The sequence below is a fragment of the Erithacus rubecula genome, assembly GCF_903797595.1.
Source record: "Erithacus rubecula genome assembly, chromosome: 6".
NCBI lineage: Eukaryota > Metazoa > Chordata > Aves > Passeriformes > Muscicapidae > Erithacus > Erithacus rubecula.
Window position 1 is genome coordinate 11,997,382 of NC_136688.1, and position 12,205 is coordinate 12,009,586.

General features: G+C 45.0%; 1 protein-coding gene across 5 annotated transcripts in view; it reads right to left on the bottom strand.

Annotated features, from left to right (window-relative positions):
* ANO1 (anoctamin 1) overlaps positions 1-11,076 on the bottom strand; it is a 70,161-nt gene extending 59,085 nt beyond the window's left edge. For 3 of the 5 annotated variants that reach the window (XM_079308476.1, XM_079308475.1, XM_079308479.1), the window contains exons 1-2: positions 10,884-11,031; positions 7,597-7,717 (exon numbers count right to left, since the gene is read on the bottom strand). In XM_079308476.1, the coding sequence (XP_079164602.1) occupies positions 7,597-7,717; positions 10,884-10,931 (169 nt within the window). In that variant the 5' untranslated portion in view covers positions 10,932-11,031. Of the gene's footprint in view, positions 1-7,596; positions 7,718-10,883 lie in introns of all 5 variants that reach the window. The other 2 variants (XM_079308477.1, XM_079308478.1) reach the window with 2 other exon arrangements.
* Between the last annotated feature and the right edge of the window lie 1,129 nt (positions 11,077-12,205).

Sequence of the window (12,205 nt, forward strand, 5' to 3'; positions counted from 1 at the left end):
AACTGATTGGTTTTATCCAAATACCAATACTGATTTCATCTCTTACTTATTTTTTTCTCAGCCCAGGACACATTCCTGTGGAAACTGCAGGACTCACCTCTTACTCAGCAGAGCTTTGGCAGAATTAATTACTGAATATTTAATCAAATCAAACAGTTAGTGAGCATACCCTGAAGTACAAGTTCATGGAAAACACAAAACAAACCTGACATCATTGACCAAATTTTTGTGGTTGAATGTAAATCTCTTATCTGTATTCCTTGGAACTATTCTGGTCTGGGTTGCACACAAACTTACTTTGTACACCAGAGTCAAACAGTTCAACAAAGCAGAAAATTAACAGAAACATCATTTGGAAGTTGGATATTACAAACACCTCTTGCAAAATTTTAATACCATCAGACTCGAGATTTTGCCCTGATATTCTGAACATTTTACAAATTCCACAAGCCCAAACTTAACCTTGCCTCCACTTGGCACCACTATCAGCAAAAAGTTACTGATCGATAATGCTGGCACAAGTTCATGCAAGGAAAAATACTGGCAAAGACTTTAGACATTAGCTGAAAACCCATTTAGTAAAGAATATTTTATTGTGGAAAAGGACATGGAAACAGAAAATAAGTTAAAATGATAAAGAGACCTGAATAGAAAATCTGTGGTTATAAATGGAACAGTCGCTGTGAGCAGACAGTTCTGTACATCCACATCTGTTCCAGTTCAAAGCAGTTCATGTGAACCAGGGGAAGGAACTATTTTTTCCTCCAGTGCTGCAAACCTATTTGCAGTCTGGCCAGGGCAGAGGGTAGGGAGAGAAGCCATCATCACTGGCTCAATTCAAGTTTCAACGAGATGGAGCTGCCACCAACATCTCTTCTTGCCTTTCCCTGTCTTCCCTCCCACATTAAAACACACTTAGAAGAAAACAACAAAGCTGTTTGGTTTTGCTAAAACCAAGATTAACAAAAGCTCTGTTTTTGTTCCTCTGCTCACAGATAGTTTCTGTTTCACAACTGTCCCTTCTGGGGCCACTTTGATGATAACGTGGGAAAAGCAGGCAGAAGAGTCAAAGAGGGAAATAAATATATAAAAATAACAGGGCTTCTCCAGGACTCATTCAGGTTCCAGAGAAGCTCAGATTTACTGCCTGTAGATAGCTGAAAAATTTTTTCTACCCAGCTCTTTGTTCATTTCTCTAATATCCTCTTTTCTCCTTCCTTTGAATCTTTTTTTTTTTCTTTTAAAGTAACTAAGTAACAAAGACAGCAGTGGCAAGAAAAATGTGCTGCAAAGAAACAGAAAGAGAACTCAAAAAAGGGTGAGAGCTGGAATTAGCTCCTCGTTTTGGTCTGACAGCAATACCATACTTCAGAGGAAAGACACTCCCCTGTAATAATCTGGTCATGAAACATATTTATTTTCCTACTTACATTATTAAATGACTACATACATACAATCTGTGGGATTTAAAAGCTTTTTTTTTTAAACATCAGATTGTTCACATTGAGGTTGAAATGTGTTTATAGGGTCTCTGTGTTTATTTGCCACAGGAAAAACCATGAAAATTCTCGCAAACAACTCTGCTCCTGACAGAAAATGTCCTCAAGTCAGTCAATACTGAGTAACTGCTGGACTTAAATCAATCACAAGCTCCCAGGAACTGCTTCAACTGGGTTTCGCTTTAAAGATTTAGTGCTGTGACTGGTGAGATGCTGTAATCCTCAACTACCATTAGACATTGCTTCCAAACGGGATGGCAAAGCCTCTACCGGAGCAGAGCTCGTGAGAAGCTCCCTGAAATGCAGGAATCTTCCACTCCTAAATAATTCTCAAAACTCCTTACATAGATAAATGAATGAAGTAGCAGGGCTGTGCTGTTAAGAGCTGCTTGTGTCAGGTGGAGAAAGCACTGTGGAGGGTGGGAAGCTGCTGCAGATTTCCCTTGGACACCGAGGCATGGAAGCTGTCAGGACACAGAGGAGGTTCTCTTTCTCAGCTGCCCACTTGCCACCAAAACCAGGGCTATTTGTACACTTAAGTGCTTCTCTGAATGAGGGCCAGAGGGTACAGGGAATTGCAGGACACTGCGCCCCAGGAGCTATTCTGAGAAAATGTACTGAAGAGAGAGAAAAAGGAAAGCTTTCATTACTTTTTATTACCAAGACAACAAAGATCTTGTTTTGGAAATGATAATCTGGTTCTTTTAACTGAGAGCTTCTTAGCAAGATGCTACAAAGAGAAATTTGAAAAATTAAATTATTTCATCTGCCGTTTAGAAACTATTAGCTTTAAAAGGCTTAGATTTGATTTCTATGCCTCTGGTATATAACGATACATAAAACCTAAACCAAAACCTGTTTCTGTGCTTCCTCTGATAATCAGTAGATGGTGTCTGGTTTTCATTATCCAGCTGTTCATTTTTATTGTTAGATAGGCTTAAATGTTTAAGATTAATCAAAAATACTTTATCACAACACACAAAAGACAAGTCATTATGGCACTGTAAGAATGGTACCGGTGAGCACAATCTCTCTTGCAGACAATGGCTTGTCATTATTTTCAGTGTGTTTGAGAGAGAAGATTCATTCTCAGAAGAAAATGATCAGCTGCAAATTTACAAAATAAGCTACTTAATTTTTACAGTGTGGTGGCACTTTTCAGTCCCTTACAAAGTAAGCAGCCGAGTGAATAAGCACAGCCTGATAGCTCAAACTTCAGTTCTGAACTAAGGAGTACCTAGAACACTTTTACCCTGTGTGATCTGGGGCACAAACAGAGCACTCTGCTTCTTCCTCACCTACACAGTGCACAGGTTCTTACCCAGGGCAAGTGTTCTCTTCTCTCAGCTGAATCCATTTCAAGTGAACTAAAATGACAGTTCTTACCCTCTGTACCCTGTCAAACCCATAAATTCAATATATTAATTTTTGTCATATGCCAGAAGTTCTTCAACTGGAATGCAGTGCAAATGGACTGATGGGCTCCCACGATGTCTCCCTAAAGTTTATGAAGCCCTCTAAGATCCGTGGATACAAAAATACTTTCTAAAGCATATACAAAAAGGCTGGGACATGATTTTGGTGTCCAGCCTCTTAACCTGGGAATTAAAGGAGGATTTCCTGTGTATCCTTAAGTACCACTGTTCAAAAACAGGATCTGTTCCTATTCCAAGTGCTCAAACATCATCTAACACCCCAGGGCATGTGAAGCCAAATCTTTCTCCAAAATGACTGAATTTGAAATCCGTAGCACAGGAAGAGTTGTCTCTGTTACCTGAAGTGTGTCCTGGCATCGTACCTCAAGCTGCTCTCTCATGCCTTTAGCTGGCCTCAGCTTTCTGGCAAATGGATTATTGACAGCAATAGAGATGTAAAAATGAAATAACATTTCAAATCTATGTCCCTGTCAATGTCAATGCTATACCCTAGAACTGCAGGAGCCTGCAAACACAACCCTGCTAGCACAGTGCTAGCACAATGCAAAATCCCAGACACCTTGAAATTAAAGTTAAGGGTTACTCAATTCACACCCTCTGTACAATCAGTTATGCTGATAAAAAAAAAAAAAAAAAATAGAGTATGTGGACACTCACTCTTCCTTATTCTGTTTGCCACTAAGAGAGATGCTCCCAAGATATAACCCAGCAAAGAAAATGGTGCTCAACATGTTTTAGCTTAGATTACTTGCCATTTTTAAGGAGTGACCAAAGCTACAGCATCTTCTGCTGCTGTTGTACAGAGGCAGCCTTAAGTTTCACTCAAAGGAGACCTCAACCTAAAATTCCTGATAACAGTAATTTATTTTCAGATCTGTTTGATTCAAATTTATGTTTGGTTTGGGACAGCAGCATGATGAACTGACTGTACACCCTAGGAGACTAAATTTGTGAAAATATGTTACTTGAGCTGATTAAAGAAAGTAAGTGTTGCTTTGGATGTTGGTCTGATGAACCTTAGGGATAGTGCAAAGGGAATAATTGACTGGAATCTCACTTCTATTACTTTAGCAATAAACTAAGCTTAAGAATTCCGCTTCTAAATGATTTTGTTTTTAAGCTCCTTGCACAGAGCTGCAAGGTCTGACCACATTGGAGGCAGATGCAGAAAGCAGCTTTCCCCTCCTTGCTGCCCATGTTGTGTGACACCCCTGAGGCACAACCCCAGAGCCAGCCCTTTTCCTCACTGACCCTGGAGCTGCAGCTCCTATACCTGGCGAAAATCCTGGAAAAAGCCTGGCTCTACATCCTTACTTTGTGACTCAGGCTCATTTCTGTTTATATTCTTGTGAGCTGAAGAATGATGATGGCTAGTAGCTATATAGATAAATAAAGTATATTAAGTCACAGGAAGTAAAAAGGGAAAACCATTAATTTATTTTTAGAAACCTGTTCTTGCCATTCATCAGAAGAACATCCAAAAGTCTGCAGTGAGATACAAGCATCTGGATGGGGTTTGCTGACTACATACCAATGTTCAGACTACTCACAGAGAAGCATTTGCCTTCTTTGGACCAGTCCCCGACTCTGTGCCAAGAACACAGGATACAGAAAATAATGGAGTAGTTTCCACTAGCAGGAAAGGGTGCTTTCACCACACAGGCTGCAGCTGCTTGGTCTCCCGTTTCCATTGGTCCTACAGCAGATTTCTCCATCCAAATGCACCGTGGCTCAGGGAGGGCAGGTTCAGATGGGATATTGAGAAGGAATTGTTCTCTGTGAGGGTGGGGAGGCCCTGGAACAGATTCCCAGAGAAGCTGTGGCTATCCCATCCCTGGAAGTGTCCAGTGCCAGGCTGGATAGGGTTTGGAGCAACCTGGGGTAGTGGAAGATGTCCCTTGGCAGGGGTTGGAACAAGACAATTCTTAAGATCCTTTCCCACCCAAACGACCCTGGGATTCTGTGACCTCACCAACACTAATCAAAACAAAAGAGGTGATTAAATCAGGAGCTGGATGCTCAACTCCCAAACACTGAGTGAACTCAGTACACCCACACACCCTTTGCTTCCCCTCCTCTTGCTGGTTTGCCAAAACAGCACCAAACCAACAGTGGAAAACCTTTTGAGGCCAACAGCGCCACACTTGTGATGAACTTAATGGGATTTGCAAAAAAGCTTCCATCTCTTGCGGCCCACAGAAGCTACTTTTTTTTTCTGAGTAGTCATACCACAAGCATAAAGTCACATCATATTTTGAATCTTTGCCTTCCAAAATCCAGGAAGAATTGCAAGGCACATTCATTGACATATCTTGTAATGCATGGGCAGCCAGGATGCCATAGTGCAAATGGTCAGATACAAATATGCAACAGGTTTTTCTCTGACTGTAAATGATGCTCTGGACAAGTGTCTGCCATCCTTACTTCAAAGCAGTAAAACCCCTAAAACTCTGAATGATGCTTAGCCCTGAAACTTCCACCTTAGCTCCCTTTCCACTTCTTAAGAAAAATTCTAAAACTCCTATGGTATCAAGTTGAAAAGTAGCTTTAAAATGTATTCAGAATTCATTACTTTTACCTCCATGATGTCACTGAAGTCACTATCTACTCAGTTTCCTATTCAATGAATCTGCTCTGAAAACATAATTTAGTTGCTAGACATTTCCCTTTTTTCACTAATTAAATGCTATGAAAAGTATTTCTCTCTCCCTGGCACATTTTCTCTTAATAAACCTTACTTATCAACACATGGATCCCTATTGCACGTTGCAAGCTTGTTCTGCAAGCAGGATATCAGCTGACGTCAGTGAAGATGTACAAGGGGCACCAAAATTTTGCAATGTGTTTAGAAAAGAGATTTTTCTTGTTTTAGCATGTACTCACCAGGATACAAATAGAGGGAGAGGTAAACCAGCAGGACTGGGAGCCAGGAATGCAAAACTTAGATTATTATGTATCATAAATGTCATGATAGAAGTTCAATAATTTACAGGATATGAAAAGAGCAGTTAATGCCTGCAAACCACTTAGGCTTTTCATAACAGAGCTCAGGTTTTAAAACACCCTCGGAGCACTCACAGTTGTGTGGAAAGAGTCATAGGTGTTTGTGACAGTGTAAAAATGAAGAAAAGGTTCTGCCTTTCACTGCTGTAGTCTGAAAGGCCATCTCAGCAATTGTATACATTATTAATATACCACTGATAGGAATAAGAATATACATCCAGGTCCTTGCACAGATAGAGGGCTGCCAACAATAAATCAGATATGTAGATAAGGTAAGCAGGCAAAGATATTAAAGAGGAATGGCACTGGGTCTGGTGTTACTGCTATCTTTCCATCAGTTCAAATCGGGAAATAGTTTCCGTAATGGCTGGAAGGACAGACTGCCAGCAGAAGGTTCAAAAAATGTGAACTGTGGGAGTCTGAAGAGCACAGCAAACACTGGCATGTGGGCCAGCCACAGAGGAGAGGCAGGGGCAAGCCACTGGAAAGAGCAAAGGGAGCTGGAACACAGAGCACAGGAGCAGCACAAAGGCACAGAACAAAGGCGACGTGAGGACGGAGTGGGACATGTGCCAGCCCTGCAGAGAAAGGCTAAAGGATGCAGGGAGGTTAGGGAGCAGGAAGAAGGGCTGGCCCTTCCACCAGGATGTAGTACTACTTTCAAAATAGAGGGATGGGGGATACAAATCAAAGGCTAAACCAAATAAATAAGAGTCTATTTCCCTGGAGGGTATGTGGGATCACCCAGGATGCAGTCGTGGTGACTAATGCAGGCCAGCAGAGGAGCTCAGCTTCCTGTGCATTCCAAGCCTCCTGAGCCAGGCAGACATTGTGGTTGTTGCTAAAAGACCCACATTGACCATAAATTACCTCACAGGAACAATGGAGACACCACTATCTCTCTGCTCTTCAAAGCACCAGAACAAAGTGGCGCAGTGTTAGTGGCATTGCTTAGATCTAACAGCTGGCACAAGATGACTTAGCACCACTGAAAATAACCCCGTGACAGGGCCTCAGCAAAGCTGCCAACCCCTGAAAATTTGTCATTTGTAAAACCCCCTTCCCTTGGGATTTGTACCTATGACAGAACTGCAAGTCTTGTCCTGATCTCCAGTTTGGCTGCAAACATGGGTGAGGTCAGGAGGTGAATAACCCCATGCCAGCTGAACACCTTCTGCAGTCTCTGTAATAATGCGGAGCTCTTTCATCTCACTGCTAACACAGCCTGCGTAATAAAACATGAGGCTGTGAGGAGAAGGGCTTTGTGAGAATCCCTGAAAACACTCACAAGAAATAAGGAGAGTGGTGACTTCTGTTCCTGGAGCTCACCAGACCAGCGGTGCACCTACGCAGTGACCCAACAATTCTATATGAAATGCATGTTTTGATAGTGTAGATACTTCAAATTCCCACTCATCTTGCCCAAGGACAATGCCAAGGACTTCGGACAGGCTTTTCTCTGGAGCCTGCTTGGTGCCTTTGGTTTTCCCAGATCTCATCCCTGTGCTGACTGCCCTCTGTGGCAAATGAGGATATAGCAGAAGGATCAGCCTTCTGAGGGTACAAGGCAAAGATTCACGAGTACCTGTACAACAGGGAGCAGGACGCTGAGCTCTGTGTGGAGGCTAAGGGGATCTCTTTCCCCAGGAGTCACAGACTTTGCTGTACAATGTGATACAAGCACCTCTTCAGCACTATGATCTCAATGAGAACAGCTCCTTCCTGCTGGAGAGATTTCTGGTCAGGGGTGTATCCCACAGGATCTCGCTCAGGATCCAGCTGTGTAAGATGCCAAATGTGTCCCCGTTAGTGCCAAATATCCCCAATAAAATGGGCGGAGGGGCCAAACTTGGCTTTCATCAGCCTTTCACACAGTAAATTCCTCAAGATTTTCAATCCTGTCACATCCTTTCCTTCTCTCCCCAAAGTGATCCTAATTAAAAGTGAGCCTTATTTTCCAACCACAGCATGTCCTCAAGCATTTCCTTTTCTCAAAACTGTCAGAACCCAAAGGGTGCAATTCGAGTCAAAAGGGACATTTTTCCCTTCCTGATGCCAACAAATACTGCTATTTCCCAGGGTTACTCTGCTGCTTGCCTTCTGTCTTGGCATATTGCTCCCTCCCATATTTCACACCACGCACCCATGCAACCTCCACATGTGGCCCTAGAGATCCGCAGCATCTTCCCAGCACATCCACCACACCTGACTTCACAACAGTCCATTTTCTAATGCCCTGCCAGAGCTCCCAGTGATTGCCAGGCTGCCCTGCTTGCTGCCAGCCTGGGGCAGGACAGGGAATGCTTCCCATGGCACATGCCTGCAGACCGGCACAAAGTCAGAGCTGCTGCCCTGGCTGCATGCTCACCCCCAGGAATTAATAACTTATTATGACAAATTAATATATTAAATCAATGATGTGCATGACTGCAAGTTACAGAGCTGAAAAAGAAGTCCTAATTAAATCGATACAGTTATTAGTCCCTTGTCATCTCTGATTAATTATTAGCTTAATATGCTCCATCATTTTCACTGTTAATGGAAAGAGCTGCAGTGCTACCAGAGGAAGCTGGGCAGTACACACCAGAAACCTACGGAGACAGGCTGGAACTCCCGGCTCTGGATGGAACAAGATCTTTCAGAGAAGAGTGGAAGAAACATTTAGTTTTTTGGGGTGCTGGTCTGAGAGCATTTAAGTTTGTTTTCAAAGGGGGCAGACGTTCATTCAGGAGATTTTTGACTGCTGAAAGGTTAAGGGGTAAAGACTTGACTCCTAAGTCAAGTCCCAGGCACTTGTCCCAGTTCCTCCAAGCTTTTCTCTGCAGTGACAAGATATCATCACGGTCCTTTCAGAAGCCAACATGGCCCTCCCTTGCCCCAGAGCCCACCTCAGTTGTGATCCTCACCCCAACCCCACTAGATGCACTCATTAACGCAGGGCACAGAGGAGGAGTGGGCACACAATAAGCTGCCAGGCATCAGCTGTGGTGCCTGGCTCCTCAGGACACAGATGTAGCTCAGGACACCTGTCCTTTCATGCCACCGACAGGGCCAAAAATAATCTGCTGAGGTCACTTTTCTCCTTAGTAGTGATAACTGAAACAGTACTTTGGATTTAGGCAACAGATAGTATTTACCCAGAGCTTAGGGAAGCACAGCTTTGCTTTGGCTTTGCTGTCTTCCATCATACTTTTGATGCCCACAACTTTTGCCTAACTCCTTGCAAAGAGCAGGTTCCCTTTGCTATCTGCAGGAGGATTTTTTGAGTGTAAAATCCTTCAAGGATGGGTCTCTATATGTCTCTCCAGCAAGTCACGAAGAGAATTTGTACCACGAATGCTGCTATGTCATTAGACAGGAGTATTGTCTTAGAAACAACTTTTACAAAGCTATTTTGGATAGGTTATCAACAGAAATACAAACACATGCTGCCAAGAACAAAACTGCTCCTTGAACTCATCAATGAAGTTGTTCATGCTGCTAAGGGGTGATTCAGTAAATTAAATAATGTCACTGTAAAAGACTGTGCTTCTCAAAGATAAAAAGCCACTCAAACGATTTCTCAGGACTCTCACCACCCTATCACTGCAATTACCTCGTGATAAATTGCCACCTGCCCCATGAGCAATGGTAGTTCCCAGTGCCATTTTATCATTTACTGATATCTCTGTTAATGTACTGCCACAACACTTCAGCTTCCCGTGATCTACTTGCCTTCCACTGCAGTTGTGCAAAGTTGGAGCTCCTTATTCCCAGAAAGAAGTTAAAGTGGGACAACCAGTATCATGCAGAACCTCTGTCCCCTGCTCCTTAGATATAAAACCCACTGTTTTGTTTCAGACATTAAAAAAAAAATTCTAATTCTGAGTGACCGTCAGCCTAGGTTTGATGAGTAAACAACATTTCTTCTAGAAATGGGCTGAACTCCAGTCAAATATCTGGCTATTTAATGAGCAGGATCTAGGATAACGGTTTTCATGGGAATCCAAAAAGGAGTAAAAAAAAGGGCTCCCTGCGCTATTCTTAGCTGCAAACAGCTAGATTTGGAATTTTGATTGTAAAGCATGGAATTTATAAATGGTGCCACGCTAAATTTACTTCATTTGTATACAATTTAGCTGGATAATCAGAAGTGTTCCAGTATGTTCCTGGTTAGCATCTTGGTTCTGGTTTTATTGTCTCCAAGTTGGTAGAAAATATGTGTTCAGTAAATAGCGCTTGCAGAATCTGTGTCCCAGTGCATGTGCAGGAAGGTTTTCCATACACAGATTTTATATAAATGCGCATGTGGGTGCACATGCATGCATACAGACACTGAGCCATGATTTATTTCCAGAGGCAAGTGAAGGAAATTCCCACCCCCTACCATTTAAACGATCTGTTCTTTGGCTCCAAACATTCTGCAACTTCTCAGCCAAGGAATGTATTTGCCCCTTCCAATATATATAATTTATTTTGCTGGACATACTAGTTAATGATAGTGAGATACATGATGTAGTCAGTCCTGTAAAAATATTACTGACAATCTCAAACAGAACCATTTCATTTAGTAAGTTGGGGGTTTTTTTAGCTCGTCTTCCGCAGCACGGTGTGAATTAACAGCAATCATCAGCTGAAGAATTTGTCACATATACTTCTTACTTCGGCAATTTTTCATAATTAGGTTGGCTTCCCGCGGTTAGACGAGCTTTTAATTATGATATTAATATAGGTTAGAAGGACTTCACACTGTTTTATGCTTCGGGGGCGGGGAGGTGGGAAACGAGCTATTTCGTTTCACCGGTACTCTGCGGCGATTATTTCTGGATTTTTAAAAATAGTCGATGAAACGCTAATAATAAATCCCTTATCGGGGCACCCAGGGCGCCGAGCCCGTCCCTGGCCGGGCAGGAACGCGCCCCCATCCCGCACCTTCCCCAGCGCGGCGGCGGCGGCCGAGACTTACGCGATCCCCAGGGCGCGGTGGCCGGCAGCCTGCGCAGGTGGATCTCATCCTTCTCCATCGCCCGTCCGAGCCCCGCAGCCCGCCTGCCACTTGGTACCAAAGTGAACTTGCCAGGATCCCTCCTCGCTCCGCTCCTCCTCCCTCGTCCCCCCCCTGCTACCGGGGCGGGCGCGCTGCTCCGGGAGCGGCTCCGCGCAGCGCCCCGCCACCCCCGGGCACACTTTAAATACGGGCGCCGGGCGGAGAGCCGGCCCGGCCCGCCGGAGCGCGGCCCTCCGCGGGGAGCCGGCCCTCCTCCTGCTCTACTCTGCCCTGCACTACCCTCCCTTCCGTTCCCCGCTGACGCCGCTCTCCCCGCCCGGCCGCCCCCGCACTATCCCCGCGCTATCCCCGCGCTACCTGCGACGCTGGCGGCGGCGGGGCTGACCTTGGGCGCGGGGCGGCGGCGCCGGAGCGACGGCGGCAGCTGCGGGCGGGGACAGCGCGGCCGCGAAAGGTCAGCGCGCCCTGCGCTGCGGGAGCGCCCCCGCCGCGCCCCGCACTCGCCGCTCGCATCGGAACCCCCCGCGCCGCTTCCTAGGGTTTTTTGTTTGGTTGGTTGGTTTTTGTTTTGTTTTTCTTCCAGGAACTCCCGCACTTTCCCGTTTTTCCCGAGGTGAAAAGGAAAAGCGAGGCCGGGTCTGCTGCTGAAGCCCCGGGATCGCTCCCCCTCGCCCAAAGTGCGGGCTGGCCACTCCTCGTGTTTCTCACAGCCCCGCTGGGAAAGGTGACGAGATTCCCAGCTGGGAGAGCAGGGATAAAGTTCACCCTGCCGGCACGGGAGCAGCCAGGGCAGCCTGTCTCCCGGGAAAGCTGCTTCTCCCAGATCTGGTCCAGGAGGGATGCTCTGAACGTCACCACAGACAAATAGGATTTCAGGCTATTCCCCTTTTCAGTGCCCCACAGGGATTCCCTGGTCTTCTCCAAAGTTGCAGCCGTGCTGTGCTGCAGAAACTCACTCAGGCAAACCTGACACAGATTTATCTTCCCCATTCTTTTGACAGTTTTCCCTTTTTTTTTTTTTTTTTTTTTTTTTTTTTTTTGTAATCTCGGACCAGCACTTAACCCTCAAAAATGCAAAGCCAGGAGTGTGCAAGGGCTCTGCCAGAAGGAAAGAGGCTCAGCAGGCTTCCCAGCTCCTGGCAGGCAGCCCCTAAGTGTCCCACATTTTCAAGCCCACTCACTGTCATGCTCCGGCTGTAGCCAGGCCCTTCCCAGCCCCCTTGCATCCAGGGAAATGCAGGGACATGGCTGAGTGGCACTCACCTCCAGGCTACAGATCA